Source organism: Akebia trifoliata, chromosome 11, assembly GCF_017979445.1.
Source record: "Akebia trifoliata isolate Shusen 1 chromosome 11, ASM1797944v1, whole genome shotgun sequence".
In the NCBI taxonomy this organism is placed as follows: Eukaryota; Viridiplantae; Streptophyta; class Magnoliopsida; order Ranunculales; family Lardizabalaceae; genus Akebia; species Akebia trifoliata.
The window spans coordinates 40,421,972-40,444,849 of record NC_141385.1 but is presented as its reverse complement, the minus strand read 5'-3'; the positions used below and the strand labels follow the sequence as shown (position 1 = coordinate 40,444,849).

At 34.1% G+C, this 22,878-nt stretch overlaps 2 protein-coding genes across 2 annotated transcripts; one reads left to right on the top strand and one right to left on the bottom strand.

Annotated features, from left to right (window-relative positions):
- Positions 1 to 1,227: 1,227 nt before the first annotated feature.
- LOC147391651 (Ribosomal protein L35) lies at positions 1,228 to 6,432 on the bottom strand. The gene is made up of 4 exons (XM_086417126.1): positions 6,136 to 6,432; positions 5,949 to 6,046; positions 5,768 to 5,852; positions 1,228 to 1,648 (listed from the first exon to the last, which is right to left on the bottom strand). The coding sequence occupies exons 1-4, from the start codon at positions 6,355 to 6,357 to the stop codon at positions 1,559 to 1,561; spliced, it is 495 nt and encodes a 164-aa protein (XP_086273252.1). The 5' UTR covers positions 6,358 to 6,432; the 3' UTR covers positions 1,228 to 1,558.
- Positions 6,433 to 7,722: 1,290 nt separating this feature from the next.
- On the top strand, positions 7,723 to 17,980 carry LOC147391650 (NADH:ubiquinone oxidoreductase, 17.2kDa subunit). The gene is made up of 5 exons (XM_086458768.1): positions 7,723 to 7,877; positions 8,151 to 8,177; positions 14,756 to 14,844; positions 17,010 to 17,119; positions 17,667 to 17,980. The coding sequence occupies exons 1-5, from the start codon at positions 7,789 to 7,791 to the stop codon at positions 17,820 to 17,822; spliced, it is 471 nt and encodes a 156-aa protein (XP_086314894.1). The 5' UTR covers positions 7,723 to 7,788; the 3' UTR covers positions 17,823 to 17,980.
- The last annotated feature ends 4,898 nt before the right edge of the window (positions 17,981 to 22,878 follow it).

Below are 22,878 nucleotides of genomic sequence, written 5' to 3'. Positions count from 1 at the left end.
TGAATGATTATTTGAAAATTTTCGAAAAATATATATATTAAATTAGTTATAAAGGTATCTTAATCTTATGTAAATACTACCTTCTGCAATACGTTCAACTCAAATTCCATTTTAAGCAAATTGGCAACATGGTTGAAAGAACAGATATGAGGTGCTCTATTCAAGATTATAGTTTACTTGACAAGGTAATACTATCCGTTCACATTTTCTGTTTCTTTTATTCTTTCCCCCACACTTCCTCTTTCCACCCCACCCCTCACCGAAAAAAATGGCAAGTAACTTTCACTGACAGCCATTCAACAAACTAATAGTAAATTAAATCAAGGAAAGCTGTTTCTGGTATTAGCTTAAGAAGCTTAAAAAATGCGGTGAAACAATTCAAAAACGCTGTCAGGCAAACATGATTTTTTTGCAATTTTTGCTATAAATATTTTCTGCTCTTTAAAGGTAGTAAACGCCATTGTAGTTGACATACATACCCATTTGAGCTTGAAAAGCATTTTTCAAATTCAGATTATCATTTAATATTTGGGAATCACTGAAAATGGCCGGAAATGAGAAGCCGTCCAGACCTGCTTTGCTCTTCCAGTGTTCACAGGAATCTGACAAATGTAGAAGGATAATGCTGAAGTAACATTAAAATCTATGTCGTGGGGGACATTTCTGATGTGGATGTGTGTCAGAACCATAGACGGCGATGTGCATTTCAATGTTACTCCAGCATGACTCAGTAAAATTATGTGATTTTCAAAGATTAATGCCCTCATTAACCTTGAAGAATAAAAGAATGAAAGAACTGCACGTAACACAGAAGCTAAGCTAACTAACCTTCAAAATAACAGCTAGAAAATGAAACCATTGCATGACATAACAAAAGTGAGACAAAGTTATGAAATATAAAATAGTTTGAATTTCTATCTTTCCACATTTCTAACAGTGAAAATCTCTTTTTGGTGAACCACAACCAAGAAATCAAGGTGACTTATTTGATCTATGGTGTAATCAAATCAGAATGGACAGATAGGAAGCTCAGCTCTGTTATACATGCAACACAATCAAGGGCCAGATCATAACTTAGCATTTGTTAGGTCGAACCAAGAACATCTTTTCTGCTAAAATTCATTAAATTGGTTATCCTGACTGTCCAACCCATCAATACTCTTTTGTACAATTTAAGATGGATTCATCACAAGGATTAAGAATAAAACTAGTGCTCAAATAATCAAATTCAATGAATCAGATCAAATTTGATCTAGATGATCTCATTTGTAACAGACATTAATGATCAGAAGAGGTCAGGTTCCAACCCTCACATCCGGAACTTAAACAGAGTTTCCATTTTGTTGGAAGATAATCAGTTTTGTACTGAACTTAATCAGGTACAGGTTTGTCACACTTTTCAAGATAAAATCTAAACCCTCAAAAATTTTCAACTGATTATAATTTTGATGTTAGAGTTTATGAAACTGTGACAAGTGCAATTAAATACCAAAAGAAGGGCAAGATTTTCCTCTTTATACCAGGAACAGATAACCTTTGTAGAGAGCCTCTCAATATTTTAACCACAGAAGTTGAGCTTCTTCATCACTGTGGCGTAAGCTGGATGGACAAGAGCAGGTTGTCTAAGTCTTCGCTTCGATTTCTTAGACTGCATTAACCACCAAAACTTCATTAATTCAGAGTTATGCACATCACAGTTCTATAACTTCCACTTCATAAAATATTCTACATTAATAACGTAGATTACAAATATTTAGATGTTTACACTCTCAAAATAAAGCCCAATTGTAACATAACTAAAGAGCACTCTTTCATGTTTAAATAAAGAGTCGTGATGAATGCACGTGGTAAATCATACACTGTCTGACGTGGCAAGGGCACAGAACGATAGATCATTTTCTTTGTGTATCCCAAAGAAAAAGATCTATGGTTCTGTGCACTTGCCATGTCCACCGAGTACAGACCAAGTGAAAATTTTCGAGTCAGAATATCGCAACTGTTAAATAAAACCAAGTAATAGCAAGTAACTTGCATAAATATTCAGCTTGAAAGGTGAGTAGAGAGACCATCAAGGTCAACTCTAGAGTGAGCTTGGTTCCAGACGAAGGGATTGAGCCAATACATTTGAAGAACATTTTCCACCTTTGGACACAAACACTTTTAGCTTATAAGACTAGGCCACCAAACACCTATATGGGGCCAATCTGTGGTGATTCATTGCCTTAAACTTGGTTCATAATTGATGCATAAAATACTGGAGAAGCAGTTTGTGGGGCATAAGAATTTTGGCATACCAAGAACTTGATATAAATTTCTTGAAGGCCTGTTGATTTCCTTTTTCTTCCATTTATTTCTTTCAGACAAGTATATTTTATATGAAAGGAGAATGTTACTATGGAAAAGCTAGCAAAGAAGACCCTCACACATACAGCAAAATACATTAGAGAGTATGGTCAACCTACTCAGGCCTTAAGCAGAACCATGCCATCTATAAACAATATCTGCAAAATGAAACTCATTGAGAACTGAAGACCAATAGTTAAGCAAAGATTTTATCTTGCAAAAGGACTTGACTGAAGATCCCAAATCTTATCCTTAAAAATGGACCCATATCACTGTTTCTGAATGGCCCAACATGGGGAAAAAGGAATCATTTAACAATTGCTCCAACCTTGAACATCCACTCATGAAATTTCTTCCCAAGTTCACACAATAATTACCACTAACAGTCTGTATTATTGTGTATGGAAAATGGGCGGAAAAATGATTCGCATGACAAAATCCAAATTTAAGCTGTATGATTTCGCATTTTCCCACCCAAAGTGATTTTCCACCATGGAAAGGGAAATGTAGTCCCATCCTAACCCCCAGGAAAATGATTTTTGGACCTATTAATGCCATTCTCTCTTGATTATCCCCACCCTGAAAAGAACATCAAACTAACAATGAGAAGGGTTGGATCAAAAGGCTTGAATCGAAGGTGGGTTTGGTCTGACCTTATTATACTATGTTTTCTTGATTTTTTATTCTTTATGCATGGTCAAAGCAACTTCATAAGGTTAAGTTGTTTTAACGCTTATTATCCCATATATGGGATATATGGGTTTATATATTATTCCAGCCAATTGAGATCTGTAACTTGACTGCTTGATATTTGTATTCTTTAAATAATTTTTTTTTTGAGATTCCTTTGGTTTTTAGAAAGAAAAAAAAAACGAGCAAATGTTCCTTATTCAATGTATTTTTTGGTGGGTAAGTTGGACTTGAATCCACGACCTTAAAGTTGCTCTGTAATATGTCAGCCAAATGAGCTAAACTAAAAAAAATGTCAACCAACTGAGCTATGGGTTCGATCCTTTCCTATTTCATATTGCTCTTGAGGACTTAAAGCTTTGGTGGCAAACAATTTTACTAACAAGATCCTTCCCCCAACAATCACAAAAAGGGAGCACGGGTCAAATTAAATGACCTCGACTGAAAAGACGAGATACCTCCAACTCCAACTGCTAAAAATGTTACCCACACTACTTCGCATGACCTAACAGATACTGGAAAGCTCAAATAAATAGATGAACACTCCCCTGAAAAATGATCAATGATGCAAAAGGTGGTTCACTGATTCCCTGCTCTTCTCTGAGTTCTCATATTTCCAAAGCTACTCACAAGCAAGGTAGTATTCATGTCTTTCAAACACGAAAACCCAAAAACCCTCTTGGTTTTGAAACACATATTGCTCCAACAAACGAAGTGGAACTTATAACAATTATCCCATCTCACCATAAGAAACCTCACATCCTTCTCTTCCAGCCTATCGGCCACTAAGATTGAAATTTGAAATCAAAGTAACTCGGTAGACTAGATATTTATTTTTGATTAGTATAATTTCCCCCCTTTCTACACATATCTTTTCGTCCAAGAGGCCCTTGGGACTTGATCTTAATTAGCCTTGGACACTAAAATATGTGGTACATTCATTGTAACAATATTCATTGGCCCAAGGGTAGATGAAATGAATTTTTTGAGAGATCTTCACCATCATTGCCTCACATTCAAGATAACAAATTTTGTTGGCCCAGTTGCTGCAGACGAAAATGACATTTTTGGGAGATCTTGACTTTTTAGTTTTTTCATTCACTGGAAGGATGTATCTAAAGATCATCTAGTGCTCCTTAAGTGATGAATGATGTTTCCTTACTTTCCCTCATCCATGAATCCTGTGCGCATTTTACTATCAAAATTGACTGCAATCTGAAATATTTCATGGTCCTTCCAATCTCCCGGTATAGCAGTGCAGCCAATAGTATTTTCAGTATAAGCGAGTCCTCATCTCTTAAGGTCACAAGTTCAAGAGATCCATGGTCCTCAATTCTCTTCACCTCTTCTTCTAACCCACTAGTGCTTTATGGTTAGTCGTGGATACTCAAAATCCAATTATCCATTGTCCCTACACTTATAGCAATAAAAAGAAATGATACTAGCCATTACTTGCTAACCACTATCCCTTTACTTATCACCTAAATAAAAAATAAATAGAATTAGGCTCTTTATGTAAGTTTATAAAAAATTTCCAATTTTTTTTTCCTTAAAAATATATTTCCATTATTTTGAAAATTCCAAATAATATGACTTTCTTTTTAAGGAAAACAGAAAAAGATTTCTAAGTTGCCATAAAGAGCTTCAGTGTCAAAGGGATCCCCACATTGCTACCCTCATGAATGTGCCAACCTGATAAGTTGGAAAAAGATGGTGGCCGCTAATATCATAACTACTAAATCGTTTGTTTATCAAAAAGAAAGAATCCAATGGGGGCAAATTCCGTATGTCGTTTGTTGGGGAATCTTGAAGGTTAGGAACATCCACATTTTCAACGGGAGGTCGAATTCTATTCAAGAAGTTATCATTAGCATCTTGAATTTCTTGTATTTTTGGTATTTGATGTTCAAGGAGTTCAAGGGTGTTTCTTTTTTACGATTTTGTGTTTACATGGGAATCTTTATGTAAAGGGGTGGGCTAAGCACATGGATTTAAATCTCATCCGATACCAGGATGACTCGCCCGAGTCAACTCGGTTTCGTCCATGAACGGGACGGATAGACAAAGCATATCACACGTGCAAAATCTTGCGAGACAAACAAGATGACTCGGACAATATTTTGAAAGTCTCGGTCAACAGGGATTTTATATATCTTAATTAAAATAATTAATTGTTGAAGTATTTATTATCTAAATAAAATATGATTTAATGATTAAGCATGTTCTAATCTACCTTATTTTATATATATAAAAATTATGATTATTTATATCTCTATATCTATATCTATATATATAAGAATAAATAAGTGTCAAACAAATTAAATGGTTTATCTCATCCAAAACAACTCAGTCTCGTCCATGGATGACGTCAAAATGAGTTTTGAAGCCATGAATAAGCACCATTAGCTTTGCTCTTGTTTGGTACATTGCAAGTGTCATGTAGACGATTAGTGGTAGTCATAAACCACTAGATTCATATGATCTGATCATCGTCGTCCATACACCTAACCAACCCCATTTCTTTGTGGAAAATTTTTAGCCATGTTTTCTACTTTAAACAATATCTTAAACATCATCCAACATCCCTTATAAAAGATGGTTTCAACTTCACCATTATTAGCAAATTTTGTAACACCCTGAAAATCCATTGCCCATTTCCAAATTACCATAAATGAATTTACGATATCTAGTAAATTAAAATAAATTTAATTGACAAAAAATTAATGTCACTGACCTTCAAATGTGCATTGTGTCGTTTTCCTGCTCGCCAACGCCGAATCTGCCCATCCTTCATAGTTCTAAATCTGGACTTAAATGATCTGTGAAATTAAACCAAATATCAGATTTACAGGAACAAAAACTATATAATTTAAAACTGAAAACCTCGATAAGGTAAATTGATCATGAAAACTTACGAGTATGATTTCATTTTGGTTTTCTTCAACTTCGAAGTAACTGGCGTCCCCCGCGTTCGTTTCCTCTCCTTTGACGAAGCGTGTCGAATTTGATTCAACTGCAACACATTTGGGGGAAAAATATCAAATTTGTGACCTAATCAGTATGAAATTAAGAACAAACGGACTGATTGGTTGAATTACTTACAGATAGAGGGGAAGTGAAGGAGGAGTGAAACCCTAGATCAAGCATTTTGGGCTGTGTTCTTCGAAGAACATTGGAAAGGGGCGTGACGAACGGTTTATTTACGAAAGATGACACTGGTTGGTGAAACTGAGGAGAGGAATGGCTGAGGGCATGATGGGAAAATGAGAGAGTTTCGGTTGTAGAAATCGCGAAAGGGCGAAGCTTGCCTAAGCATCTAAGCATCGTTTCTTCCACAAAGTTTACTCTCTCTCTCTCTCTCTGCTCGAGCTTCTCATTTAGTTCGAAACAGTATACGGTGTACGGCACCACATCATGTAGACTATAAGGATGGTCTACCGTACTTTTATGATGGAGTATTTCGAATCAGATCGGATCGATTTCGAACCGATCCAGTGAAAGGTTTGCTCCAATCATTGGATGGTAGATCATAAATAGGGTCGGATTTTATCCGAAATTGGAGTGGTCCAAAATCTGACTGTAGCGGGTTTGGAATCTTGGAGTAGATCTGAATTAAAATAAATGGGTCAGATATGGATCCATCCTTACGTCATTCTAGATCCAAATGATATATTGCTTTGGAAATTATATTTTTTTGAATTTTCAAAGTATCATTTTCTACTATTTTAAAAATAAAATGATTATAATGATAAGATATAATAATATAACAATCAAAGATGAAAGTATAACAAAAGAAAGGGTTGAAAGATACAAAATTATTTGATCTGACCTTAATCAAGCAATTCAGTCGAGTCGTATTTGGATCTAGATTAAGTGAAAGCAAATGATTCAGATATGATTTATTCAGTAGGATTCGAGTCAAATTTAAATACAAATTTGGGTCCAATTAAAAAAATGGATCTAAATATGGATATACTCAAATTTGGCCTAGGTCCAACCCATTTTAAGTCTTACTAGATGGGAACAAAGCTGATGGTATTACAGGTATATGTGATTCAACGGTATAAGATCTTGAATCGGATCTCTATCAATCTCAAGTTGGATTGAGTTTGTGGATGGAAATCCGATCAATATAGAAAGAGAGAGAGAGATGAAAGGTGATTGGTTCGTTAAATTTTATTTTCTTGTATGGATTTGACCATTTGGGTATGGATTTTTCTAGCCTTAGACCACGGTTGAAGTTAGCATTTTCCTTTGGATATCGACTCAATTGGGAATAAGATGATTTCTACCTAAGTTTAACTGGCACGAAGCAAACCAAGTCATGAAAAAGATCATTTTGGTTTCATGGAATTTATTACTCAATTTGCGGATTCAGCTATTTCGATTCATTGAATTTTGTAGTTGGGTGGGACAAATCAAATGAAAAAGATAAAACATGTATATGTATATTTCTTCTTTTTTAAAACATCTTAAATCATGGGCTTTGAGGGAAAAAAATCAAGGTCTTTAGCAAGGGTATTTTGGTCAATTTATGTAAGTCTATTATGGAAGTCCAATATCAAGGGATGTGTCATCTATTTGGAAACACAGGGGTATATCTAAGTTTCAACAAAATTAAAAGAGGTTCTTCAAAATAACAATTTTCATTAATGGTGTGACATTCTAACATAATGATGTGGCAATATCATTATCATCTCCTGACTCCTAATCGAGTGTTTCGCAGAAGAAGAACCGAACGAGAGAGAGAGAGAGATGGCGTCGTTGTTGAAGAGCGCATTCAAGACGATTAGGGAAAAAGGAATCAGAGGCATCATGAGAGAGATCAAGGAAGGAGGATACTTGTACGTTTCTCTTCTCCTTCAATTTTTTTGAATTTATCGAAAAAAATTCTCTTGGATCGCGAAATTAACGGTGCAACAATGTTAATTCATAGAAACCCTAATTATCCAATCTCAAATAGAACGATTTGGATCATTTTTTGAATGCTACGCTACAAGAAGGACAGATTCAAAGTAATTTTTACCCTAATTTGTTCTAATTTATCACAAGATAGCGAGAGTGATCTTTATCGTCAGAATTTCTGATTTCTCTTTTATCGTGTGTCTCTGAATCAGGAGATGCCTCCCGGATGGAAACCTTTTGTAAGTAATAATTATTCAAAATTTAATTACTCATTTTAGTTTTATTTGGTTAAATGATCTGCATCGGTTGTTATTTGCAAGATATCAATTGTTTTTTCTTATTAAGTTTTGATTTAGTTTCAAATTGATTCTCCTTTCATGGTGGATTATGTTTGTGGATGATTAGAGATGATCTATGGGATTGAGTACACTATATAATGATTGCAATGCAACTTCCAGGGTTGTGGGTTCAAGTCAAGCTTACCTATCCGGAAAAAATGTAATTTTTTTTAATTGTACAACAATGCCACCATAATAAAATTTCCGGCGTTTGTGGTACTGTTTTGGACACCTTGACACTAAACAATCGTGCCACGTGTCGTGGTAACAGTGCTAGCTGTATTGAGATTTTTGGAGGTTGAGGTATCGGGCACCTTTGGACACCTGGACAGTTTACACTCGAACCACGTGCCATAGTAACAATGCCAGTTATAATGTATCGGTGCGTTTTTAGTAAGCTTGGTCATGCAGGGGAAGCTTCCACAATATTTGAAAGATCTCAAGTGAATCTAGGGTTTTGTATAGATCTAGGGTTTCTAAGTTGTAGAAGAAGAAAAAAAATAATGGGATTCGGTTCGCTCAGTTCGGATTTGGGTTCACGATTTGTCATGTCAAGAATGAAGCCAATTCGTAGGGGTAGTCAAAGATGATGATATTAGAAGGTTGAAATGATGAGTAGGGTGAAAAAGATATTGAAGATGGTAGATTTTGTGAAGAAAATATCAGATTTTTTTTTTATTTACAAGTTGAAGATGGGGTGTTTGGTCATTTTCTATTAGTCTAACAATAAAGTCAAAGGTCAAATGGGCATGCTTTCAATTTTAAAATTTAGGGGGATATCTCAAATGTTATCAATATGTGGAGGGAATAAAAAAAATTAACATAAAGAATAATATACTAAATCGACTCCAAAAGTGCAGTTCTTCATTTAGTTATCCACCCTCAACAAGTTATCCACCCTCAATCATTTAATTAGTCGAGGATTTGTGACTCCAAATTATTGTTATCTTTGTAATTTGAAAGTTGAGAGTGTGAACCACATTTTGATGCATTGTCAACTATTTTATTCTATTCGGTTCCACTTCTTTGTACTTTTCAAAGTTTTCAATGTGTTCACAAATTCGTTATTATCCTTATTTCAAAGTTGAGATTGCTCCTTGTTCATGGGGAGAAAGAAAATTCTTTGGAGGTTTCTTCCTTTCGCTATTACTTGGGGGTTATGGTTGAAAAGGAATAGGAAAATCTTTAAATGGGTGACTTCTTTTGTTCACGATTTGATTTTGAGTGTCTTGGATTTTGGTGTAAGTTATGTCTGGAGTTTAAGGGTGTATTTTTTGGGACTTCGTCTTTAGATGGGACTCTCTTTGTAGATTTTAGCTTTTTCTTGTAATTGGTCATCTCAACTGCTGGTCGTATTTGCTTTTCTCTTCTCTTAATCTTAATAAATTTACAATTACCACAAAAATAATACTAAACTGACTCAGAAAAAGATACTCAAATCCGCTCAACTGACGTGGAATATACTTCAGTGGATTTGAGTTTTTTTTTTTTTGCGTCAGTTTAGCATTACTCTAACATAAAATATCAATTCATTTGGTTCGTTGTATATCACGAACCAAGAGCAAACCATACAAACTGAATTAGTTCATAATACGATTCATATTGGGTTTGTAAAATCAAGCGAACCTCGAACCTACCGAATTTTGATTGGGTTTGGTACCAATTTATTATATATTTTCCATTGTTTATATTTAATTTTTGGATTATTATATTATTTTGTTTTTATTTAACTTAAGATTTTGTTAACATTATAATTCTACTTGTAACTTGTACACTTGAATTATATATATGCACAAGCAAACCAAGAAACTGATTATCTCTACCTACCCCTACGAACCGGGTTCAGTCTAGAGTGGCAACCACAAACCCGAATTCGAACCAAGTGAACCAGGTAATAAAGGTTTCGAATGCTTTCCCACTGTCCCACTTCTTGTTCTTTTATATATTTAAAAATAATGAAATTACACTATGTAACATGAATTACAATATTATCAATCTGAATCTAACTAATTGGGTTTTCCAATGACTTTGGAGTGTCAATTTGGTAACTCACTAACCGATAATCAAAACTATCTACCATGGCATAGACCATGGTACTTTTGACAGTTGGACTAAGGTTATTGTTTGTGTAGCGAACAGTCATTGTCTACCATGGGAGGACAAATAATACTATACCTTTCACCTTTAGGTTTCAAAACTAGGGTGATCTAAGTGGGAGATTGCACCGTATTGAAATTATTGAAAGAGTTGGGATCCTTGTTGATAAGAGAAACTCAATTTTTGTTGTTCAACCGGTGGTCGAATTTTCTCTATTATCTAGATGCGAAAAAGAAAGGCCTGTTTGGATTCGTTTGTGGGGCTTACACCCTTCCATATGAGGAATTTCAAGATTAGCCCCAATAGTGGAGATAAATTTGAAAAACAAGGTCATTTTTATTTTTTGATAAGTTAAAATTTTATTTATAAAAAACAAAGGGGACGAGATGACCCCAAAATACAAACTTATCAGCAAGAGGTGAGGAAAGCTCCTTAGGTTGCGTCTAAGTTACAAACCAAATCCCACCTAGCAACACAATCCTCAAAGAGAATCCCTTTAAACTCTTTGTAAACTTTTTTAAAAACAAAACAAGAATCCCAAAATGGACAACCACAAATCTTGAAACAGAAGCTCCTTGCCCTCTAAAGAATGCACATTCCTCTCCTTCTACAAACCCCAACAAATGAAAAATGGAAGGAGATTCCAAAGAATCCACTTTGAGGCTTTGAAGAGTATCCTTACGAATTCCAAGACTCAAACAACGCTTTGATAGAGCATGAAAGGCAGCCCGTTACACCAAAAAGATCGAGGAAGTGAGACCAAACTTCTTGGGCAGTATCACAATGAAGGAACAAATGATTAGTTGTCCCCCCATTACTCAAGCACATCAAGCAACAATTCGGAGTTTGAAAACCTTTCTTGATCAACTAATCCATTGTCGTTACTCTCCAACGATGCTAGCCACAAAAAAACTATGATTTTAGATGGTACCTTCTCCCCCAAATTGAAAAAGTTCGGGAAGTAAGGTTCATTATAGGTAACCCCGCCATGTACATAGATCTCACCAAATAAACCCGTTAGTCATACCGTCCCAAAGTCTTCAATCATCTCTATCTGCCCAAACATTAGTAGCCTCAACCAACTTCAAAAGCCTCTCCACGTTGTTAAGCTCCCAATCAATAAAGTTCCGCCTGAAACCAAAATCCCATGATTTCAACATACCCTCCCCAACCAAGAAATCTTCTATTGGCCTCCCCTTCTTGGTAGATATTGCATAAAGATCCAAAAATAACTCCACCAAAGGAAAGTCTCCACACCACCTATCCTCCCAAAAACAAATCCTATTACCCCTCCCCACTTTAAAATTCACCTTCTTACTAAAAAAAGAATTTGCTTTAGAATGCCTTTCCTTACTCCACAACCTATTGCCCCTCTTTTCCCTTTACTTTCTCACCCAAAATCCTTCACCTCATATTTTTGAGTTACCACATCTCTCCAAAGACCATCCTCCTCTTCCCTCCATAGTTATTTTGCCAACAAAGTTTCTCACCCCAAACCCCCTTTTTTTGCTTTGGCAAACAAATTTTCTTCCTACTCAACATATGTTATTTTTTATTATTATCTTTATAATGCCAGAAAAATTCCTGTAGATCCTATCCATCTTCAATTCCACACTCCGAGGCAAGGAAAAAAGTGAGAAAATAGTTAGGGATTGTCACGACCATGATTATTTTTACAATTGTAGGAACTGAAGAAATATTTTGGGGAATTCGGTTAGTAAGAAGGTAGATGGGTTTAAGTTTATTATTCATTTTTATTAGTAAAGTGTTATATCGAATTAAATATAGGTTCATACATAATCTCCTAGGTTCATACTTTATACTATATTTTGTATTGTGAATTTATGTGCATGGCCACATTGACAACCACATGGGCACCACTTGGTAGCCACCTAAGCAGTCATGTGGCCCAAGGGAGATTAATTGTGAGGTGTGAACACACATGAGCCCACCCTCTTGGACGTCCCATGCATGTTCACCCCCCTTAGTTAATTTTAAAGAACCCAAGGTTCATAGATTAATGCTTGAACATTCTTAAATATTTAGATTCATTCCCTCATTAATTCATGAACCTTAAGTCATGAACCGCCATTATGAGATCTTAACCTTGACTACCCTATAAATACCCCCTAAACCAATTGGCCTAACCACTCTCCCTCACACACATCCCACCCCTCCAACGTCTCTCTCTCCACATACTTAGGCTAGGTGGTACATGAGTTGTGAGATTGGACACGAAAAGTAGGATTTTTTGACAAGTTTCAGGAAGTCAAGATCAACCAATTCGAAGGCATGTATTAACCTCTATAAAGGTTACCGTACGCCGAAGAATTCGACTTGAACTATATTTTATATACCTTAATTAAATTATTTACCCCATTTCTTTTAAATTTCTTCTAACAAATTAACCACCTTGTTTCAATCTCTTAATATTCTAAGTTATAATGGTGGTCGAACCACCACATACTTGATTCTAACCCATAGCCAAGGCTAATTCATTATTTTTCCTACTTACATTATTTTAAATGTCGGCCGAGCCACCTAATACTTGATTCTAACCCATGGCTAAGGCCAATCTAATATTTTCCTATTTACTTTATTTTAAAATCATAATGGTTGGCCGTACTGCCTAATACTTGAGTCTAACACATGGTTAGCCAATTTATTATTTTTCCTATGTAATTTAAAATTATAATGGTAGGCTGAGCCAGCTAATACTTGATTCTAACATATGGTTAAGGCCAATTTATTATTTTTTCCTATTTATTTTAGTTTAAATTATAATTGTCGGCCAAGCTGCCTGAAATCCTATATACCGTATGGTCAAATTTTACATAAATTTCTTGTTTTTAACAAAATAAACGGCCTAGGGCCATAAATTGTTCAAAAATACTTTAATTAAGGATTTTCAAATAAAAAAAAGTAAAACAAAAGAATACTAAATGTAAATTATAGATATACCCAGTTGTTCCTAATCAACATTTGTCCAATTCTCAACTTTCTCTAGTATTTTCTTTTTCGTAATTATCTATGGACATGAAAAGTTCATGAGCTATGAAGCAAAGTAAGGGAATATTAAACCATACAAATTACACATACAAAGAAAAATCAGAATGAAATGAAAAGAAAAAAAAAAAAACATGTCTCATATTGATTAAAGCTTCTTTGTCAACATATATTTATAAGAATTTGCCACTTAAGATTAGGATCAACCTCTCTTAAGACAATTGTCGCCTCTCAAAGTATTTAGCCAATCAAAACTTGTCTCGACCAGGTTATATCCGCTCTTGAGGTACCTAGCACCCCTTATGATATTACGCCGGTTGAGGTGTTTTGTTTATTGCCCGAGGACTTCCTTACCTCTTGTCCTTGAACAAGGAGCAACCCTACCTAGAATCAACCTCTCTTGAGTTAGCTTCTACTCCTCACGGTATTTAGTCAAGTAGAATTGTGTAGGGGTTGTATTAATTTAGTATTTTTTTGTTTTACTTTTTTATATTTGAAAATCCATTATTAAAATATTTTTGAACAATTTATGGACCTAGGCCGTTTATTTGGTTAGAAACAAAAGGTTTACGTAAAATTTGATCATACGATAGGTAGGATTTTAGGTGGCTCGGTCGATCATTATAATTCTAAAATAAATTAATTAAGAGAAAGGCTTTAGCCAAGGATTAGAATCAAGTATTAGGCGGCTCGACCGACAATTATAATTTAAACCAAAATAAATAGGAAAAATAATAAATGGGCTTTAATCATAGGTTAGAATCAAGTATTAAGTGGCTCGGCCAACCATTATAATTTTAAAATTCATAGGAAAAATAATAATTTGGCTCTAGCCATGGGTTAGAATCAAGTATTAGACGGCTCAGCCGACCATTATGATTTTAAAATAAAATAAATAGGAAAAATATTAGATTAGCCTTTGCCATGGGTTAGAATCAAATATTAGGCGGCTTGGCCGACCATTTAAAATAAAGTAAGTAAGAAAAATAATGAATTGGCCATGGGTTAGAATCAAGTATGTGGTGGTTTGACTATCATTATAATTTAAAATATTAAGAGATTGAACCAAGGTGATTAATTTGTTGTTTCTCCACCTACAATATTTCTCATCTATGTTGTTTATATAGCTTCTTGTTCCAAAAGGCTTGCGGTGAATTAGTTATAATAAAAAATTCAACATGGTAAAAATCCTTGAAAGCACCTTATTATTACATAGTTTTTGGTTTTGAAAAGTTGTTGGCAAACTTTTTCACATTAAGTCTCTCAAAAAACTTGCTTGTGACTATCATTTATCAACTAATTTCTTTATTTTGTTAGTGATGTTTTCTGAACAAGTCCTGCAAATGAAATGTTTATCCCCTCCATATGTTATTCAGGCAAACCAAAATCCACAACATAGGTGCTACTTGCGTTGGAGTTGATAAGTTTGGGAACAAATATTATGAGAACCTTGGTCTTCAATATGGTCAGTACCTCTCTTCTTTGCAAATCCAGTGCTCAATGGGAATTCCTTCATTTTATATTTCTTAATTCTTCCATTTTGGAGAAGTTGCTTTTTTTACCAAAATATCTTCTGTTTTCCTAGCAGTTAATGTTACAAGAGCTGCAATTTTGTTTTTCCTCTAAATGTGCGTTGTTTTTATGATAGAAAGTTTTAAGGTGGCTGAACTCTAAAGGTCAATCAATATTTGAGTCTTTTAGATGGTTATTACAAGTGGATTTTGCTTCAAATTCAACTTTCAGTTGGTGTTATGATAGTTTATAAACCTTAGTTCTGGCATTTAGAAGTTAATTAGGTTAAGTGAATATTTCAACTCAATTGCCTTGGTTTTAACTTAGGTAGTGGTGACCTCAATCATTTTTTAAGGGTTTTTTTTTTTTTGTTTTTTGTGTAAAGGGTTTGGTTCTTAAAATAGACTCTTAAGTAGATCACTGTTGGTCACAAGTGGAAAAGGAAGAGATGTGCCACTGTTTACAAACTTAAGTTAATGATACAATCAACCAATGAATTATTACTCATTGCTGTCCCCTTTGCTTGATGGAAGGGGGATTTGTTGATCACATTTTAATTCATTGCCCTTTTTCCTATAATATCTGGTCAATTTTCCTTGGTTTATTCCGTATGACTTGGGTCTTTCCTCGTAAGTTTTCCTTGTTGTTGGAAGAGTGGACCAGTAATGTCTTTCACACCAGAAAATGTTACCTGTGGGCTATGCTACCTTCGGCTATTGCTTGGGGGATTTGGAGCGAGAGAAATAACATGGTGTTCAATGGCAAGATTAGAAGCTGTTATGCAAGTTTTTTGGAGATCTTGGGCTTCTTATACCTATGGTCCAAACAAAATATAGAGTTCGTGGGGATTTCATTTGATGATTTTGTTTTTAGATGGAACTCTTTATGTAACCATTGATGTTGTTTGCTTTTTTTCTTTGTTGTTCTTTGTGAGGCTTGCTTGGCCTCCTTGTATTCTGCTTTTTCTCTTTGAAATATATTATACTAATAAAAAATAAAAAAAAAATCTGAGAACTATGAATTAGAGTAATGAGATTATTGAATCATTAGAACTACATCAATATCTTGTTTTTAGTTCCTATCCATGGAGTCTTTATCAACCCATAAAGCTCTAGTTCTTCCATTTCTTTGTTTGGAGCCATTCTTTCAATTTGTCAGAACTCTTTCTCTTCTAATATAACATGTGCACGTCTTTCTTTTGTAACGTAAGCCATTGTATTCATATTCAACCAGATTCAAAAATCATTAGTTGAAACATACACGAGTTGGTATATAGCCATTACAATACATATAACTAGTTTGACATCCCCCCAATTCCCTAATATCGTATCTTTTTTGCTACTACTATAGATTGCCTCATACTAGCCAAGTTCGGATTCAATAATTATTCGATTATTATTATTATTATTATTATATTTATTTTATTTTATTTATTTTTATTATTATTATTATTATTATTTTTTTTTTTTGGGGGGGGGGGGGGGTGTTAGTTCATTAATATGGGTAAATCCGGGAAAGTTTTGTTCTTTTGCATTTATTTTTATCAGCACCTATGGTGCATTAATCTAACAGTTCAAGAGTGAGTAGAAAAAAAAAATATGAGAAGGAAAACATTGATGAAGTAAAAAACAGATTTGGTGTGTACGAAAATTTTCTGTCATTTTGCAGTTGGTCCATTTTACATGGCACAAAGTGGGTGGTGCCATCCAAACTTACCAATATCTCAAAGCTTCGTAGACACATTAAAAGATAGCACTGTGTTTTACATCTGTCCAAATGGCCCTTGAAGGTTTTAATTTTAGCTCAGATTCAGCTTAATAACACCCAAAAAAAGAAGTGCTGCATATTTTCAGCAGACAACATTATTTACTTTCCAACAATCACTGTATGTAAATGTAATAATGCCTCAGGGTTAGGATCCATGGTTCGAATAAATCCAATTTAATGACTAGTCATCCGATCTGTAGACTTGTTTAGGATAGGATATGTGCTTATAATCATCTTTTTTGGGGTCCAATTGTCTGTATTCAACTCTAAAATTTTGGTGTCAGATCTCATTATTTTGTTTTATGTTACTAATGATAAACATTCTGACATAAAACATGTGGCATTCTGCAGGAAGGCACAGGTGGGTGGAGTACGGAGATAAGAACCGCTACAATGCATCTCAAGTGCCTGCAGAGTGGCATGGGTGGCTCCACCACATCACTGACCACACCGGGGATGAGGTGAGTTCTATTGAGTCAGTATATGTGATGGAAACATTTAAACAACAATAGAGCTTTATCCCAAAGATTTGGGGTCAGCTAAATGAATCCCGTATCTCTGTTCCACTATATTGAAAGTGATTTCATATTTTCTTTCACTATCTCCATCCACGTTCTTTTGGATCTTCTTCTCACTCTTTTGAGACATTCGACTTGGATATTTCTTCTACCTAGGCTTATAATCGGCCTTCGTTGAACATGCTTAAACCAACTCGGTCAACTTTTTTCTAACTTTGTATTGTTTATCGGAGCTACTACTACATCTTCTCGAATGCATTTATTCATTACTTTATCTTTCGTAGTTTTTCCACTTGTCCATCCCAGCATCCTTGATGATTCTTGTTTCTTGACATTCAGCTTTATTAATCATAGTTGATCTTATTGCCGTCTTATAAAATCTTCCTTTTAATTTGATTAGTATGCATCGATCACATAGCTCTCATGTTATGATTATGATGATGGCAAGACTTGGAAAACTTATTAATCGCGAGTGTTATTTTGGTGGTAGCTTCTGATGCTGAAACCCAAGAGGTATGGAATTGAGCACAAGCAGAACTACTCTGGAGAGGGAGATCAGTACATCTACCATTCCAAGGGACACACACTCAACCCTGGGCAGAGAGATTGGACCAGATACCAGCCATGGCAGCCCACCAAACCCTAAGTATTCCTTCTTTAATGACTTGGAAATTTCTAAATCTGCTTCATTTTGATGTATCTGCTTTCTTGTGCTACATTTGTGACGGGGAATAAATGTGTCGAACTTGATGTAGACAACGAATTTGATGAAGAATTTCTTAATCTGCTTCATCTTTTAGTTTATCATGCTTTCTTAATCTCTACTTCATCTTTAGACATGTTGGCATCCAAGTTATCCAGATCCTAGTAATTGAGAGATTGTTGGTAAATATTTGAGATACCCCCACATTTTCAAACTGATGACATACATTCCTTGACCTGAGTCTTCTTTAAGAGATAAATGAAAATGACTTAATTGTCTTCGTGTTCCATATCCGGCCAAAACTATAGATTTTTCTTCCCAAAAACCCATCATGGACTCATGCTCAAGGTCTTCACCCTCTTTTACAACCCAGAAATCCAGTGCCTCTACTTCACTAAAATTCCATATATTGTTCTTGAGCTTTGAAGGTTGAAGGGGATGGAATATTAACCGAGTAACACCAATTTTTTTTAAAATAATACTTCATATAGTGAGCTTAGACAGGGTTATATATAATTGGAAATTTTAATGTTAAGTGAATGAATGAGATGGGGAGATATTCCCTAAAAAGCTTGTATGGGTCACTAAGAATCAAGGACTTGCGAGGGAGGAAAGTCTGTAATTTGTATTTTAAACAGAATAATCTTTCTCTGACAGATTAATGAAACGTGATTGTAATATCCTTATCATCCTCTTATTCAAGAGGTTGAAAATGACTGATTTTAGAAAGAAAAATCAAGGAATTTTAGATTATTTTTTATTGAAATAATCTATTATGGAGGATCGAAAATAAAAATAAAAATAATGATTCTTTAAATTATTTTTCACCTGAAAGACTTGACAAAGTAAACTAGCTGTCACATGCATTTTCATTAATCTTGAAGGTCTGGTAAGGATCGTATCTAACCCCAAGGGGTTGGCCTAGTGGCAAGCCGAGCCTTATAAGTTCCTCAAGAAGGGTATTCAAGTGTTCGAAACCCCATGAAATAAGAAATTACTTAGGACCTCCCTCTAGGATCCGTTAACCCTCGACTCAATCAGTTGCACGTAAGACTTTCCGAGGAGGTGGTGCGTGTGACCAGGGGAATAGTCTCACCCATGCTTACCTTGTGGCATAAAAAAACATGATCCGATGCCACAAAGGTGTAGCAAACAAAATCCTATCAACTTAGAAACAAAAAGAAAAAAATTAAAAATAAATAAATAATAATAAAAATAACAATAAAGGTTATGTTTCACCGATAAATTTAAAATTGGGAGCTCAAGCTGTCTATTTTCAAAATCTTGAATCAATCTTTTTTCTTTATCTGAATTTTTCGATGAAATCTAGAGGATTGTGTGGTTAGATTGCCAATTTGGTAATTCATCTGGGTTCAATAACTCTTAGAAAGATTTGAAATTTTAGTTGTCCTACTCATTCCCATCATATACACTATTGGTGCCCATTTACTCATAATATTCTTTAAGCCCACTTACTAAAATTCTTAAAAATCATCGAACGAATTTCAATAGGTTCAAAATTGAACTTGTTTTAGTTGATTTGGTAGGTACCTACCAAACATTACAAAACCAATTCGGTATATATTGACATACCAAACATAAAGATTTACATGAGAAAGTTTTGTTCGATAGGTATATATTGAACATTATAAACCAAATCAATTTGATGACAGTGTCGAATCTTTGTGTATAGGATCGGTAGGTATCTATCGAATCTTACAATAATGATTCAACACACAATTTTTCTCATATGAATGACTTCAACTCAATTGATTTTTTTAGGTGTTAAGATTTAAATAATAATAATAATAATAATAACTTAAGATTGAAGAAGGAGAAGACCCTCGTTGAAACTTAAACCTTTGTTCAACTTTTCTAGATGCAAAGACAAAAGATTAAGGAGAGAGAGGAGAGAATGAATAGAGAAGATGGTGATATGGTTAAGGTTTTCATTCTATTCTAGATGGTGGGTTCATAGAGGAATATGATAAGGGTATAGGTGAATTTCTTTTATCTTTTTATTTTTAAGTGGGCATCGAGAGTGTGTATAAGGGACACCAATAACATGACTCTTGAAATTTTACTAAGTTATTAAAGAAAGTGTTTTGTTAGTATTAGATAGCTTTCGTCAGTAAAGCCTTTGGTGATGATACTAGAGACCTGGTTTCAAATTTCGCCGACATTGAGTTAATGAACTCATTAAAAACATGCTTACCGATTCATCGAAAAACTCAAATTAAAAAAAAAATTCAAAAACAATTTCTTTTGAATTAGATCCAAGGTCTTGAAAATGGACAATTATTGAATTTCCATATAACTTCCAAACTAAAAAATGAAATTCAACGATGAAAAATAACGTTTTTAATATTTGTTTTGTCAAAATTCATAGAATTTCGTCCTATACAAACCTTAAAGCAGATGTTTTTGTACGCCAAAAGCGAGCCCAAGGACCTTAGTACGCCTAGGGGGACGAAAAAAGGGAAAATTACTTGAAAGGCTCTCTAGGAGGGACTTCTTTCTAATTAGTCTCAAAGTTTTGGATTGTTTCTTAATAATCCATTTAGTAAAATTTTCCTTTCTTAACAATCGGTAGACCTCATCTCACTTGTATATGGTATTTGAAATATCCAAACTACTATTTTCTCATCTTCTTCATGTAGTTAAATTTTTCAATAGCAATTACAATCATTTCCAACGATCTTTTGATCATGAATGACGAATGGAAAATAAAATTCTCTTAATTTTGAACAGTTAGATGTATTTTTTTTTATTTATTTCGTTGATCTATAAAAAATTGAAAAATAAAATTTGGATTTAAATTTTTTTACAATTACATCGTAATTTTTGATTTGCAATAATAATTTATTCATTTTTAAGTATTTCAAGTAGATTTACCAAATATTAAAATTAAAAAAAAAAAAAAATTCTAATTTACATACATCGTGAGTTCACCACATCATGATTTTTAAACTCGTCCGAGACTGAGACGTATCATCCGAGTTAACTCGGTATCAGAGTTGAACGAGATCAACTCACAAAGTTATTTTTTTGACCGAATTTTATGACTCACGTGTAATTTTTTAATTTATCTCACGAGACGTCTCAAACATATTAAAAAATTCATCTGAGATGACTCGATATCGAAGTTTAACGAGACAAGATACCAAGTTTAAAAACCATACACCACATTCTTAACTTTGTGTCGCGTTCACCAATGTAATGCAGTTCAAATCCCAGGCCGCCTCAAAGTCGCACTTGCTCTTACCTGGCCCTTAAATTTTTTAAATAAGTCGCCCACGGTATTCACGTTTCCCAATTTCACATAAAAAATATACAATTTCACCTACTTTAACAGACACCTCACGTGCGTCTGTGTGACACGTGTTCGTCGCGAATCACGAAACTTCTAAGAAAAAGGATCCTGTACTCCTGGAATTGGGTTTCAAAAGCTAATAAATAGGTGTATAAGTGGGCCCACCTAAGGAAAAAAAAAAGGACGGCTGATATCCTTTGGATTTATTTATTTATTTAATTTTATTTATTATTTAAAGAGATTTACAGGGGCAGACCTCTCTGTTGCAACTTTGTTAAAAAACTCCTTTACTTATCAAGCTTATTACGTGAACAAATCTTACTTTATAAATTAGGCTAGCATGACTAGTTTAGTAAGATTTTGGACTTTGGGCCTACATGGATTATCAAATTGGCAACCAACATCAAAGTCTTCTAGATTTCATCGAAAAACTCAAATTCAAAAGAACAAAATTCAAAAAAGAATTTTTTTTGAATTTGATCAAAGGTGTTGGAAATGAATGACTATCAAACTCCCAAATTTAATATTAAAATTCACTGAAAAATAACTTTTTATTTATTATTTTTCATTTAGAGTTGTTAGAATTTGTTTCCTCTTATAACTCTGTGGCATTGGATCATGTTTTTGAATATCACAAATTGATGTGGTTAGGATCTACTCCAAGGTATGTTAAGTAACAAAGTAACCCCATCAATTTGAATTTTATGACATTATCCCACTACAAGGTGAGTGCACATTTACTGTTAACAAATTTATGTGCTAAGCTGATGAATCAATAGCATGATGTCACATGTATAGAAAAATTACTTACAATGAAAACTATTAACTCTTCAAAAATTTTCTCTACACCAATCAATCACACTTGTTTTTGCAATACATGCGATATGGAGATCATCAATTTAATACACAAATTTGTTAACAACAAATGCGTACTCATACAAGGTTTGTTGGGTAACAATCTGATAAAGTGAGGTTTGGTGGGTAACAAACATCATAAAATATAGTTCCTTTGGAGTTGTCTGAACCTATGTTACTTGATTTGTGGGTTCGTTCAATTCGAGTTCGGGTTTAAATTCACGACTTGTCAGTAGAGTATGAACCTGATTTGTAGGGATAGACAGAGATGAGAGAAATTGAAGGTTGAAGGGATAAATAGGTAAAGATGAAGATTTTTTTATTTACAAATTGAAGATGAAAGTTTTTGTTCATTTCCTATTAGTCTATCAACAAAGACAAAGATCAAAGAAATATGTTTTCAATTTGAAATGTTAAGGGATATCTTTAATATTAGCAAATATGTTGCAGAGACGTAAAAGAATTAACATAAAGTCAATTGTCAAAGAAGAAATATATTCAAATCCATTCAACCGACATTATCGTGCTAAGAGCCGCATTACATGTCATTTGAGTATTTTATTTTTAGTCAATTTAGCACCATTTTAGCATAAAAATAACTTAAATAAGTTGTTCATTTGGTTTGCTGTATATCACCTACGACGAAATGGTTTGGTTTAAATTGATTCGCGGTTTCGACACTTTTCTAACTAGTTAGGTAAACCTGTGTGAACTCCAAACAGAGTTTTTTTTTTATAATAAAAAATACAATAATTAGGTCTACTCGATAAATATGTGATCCACTAATCAGATAAACCAATTATCATTTTTAGTTACAAAACTCCCTTTGTA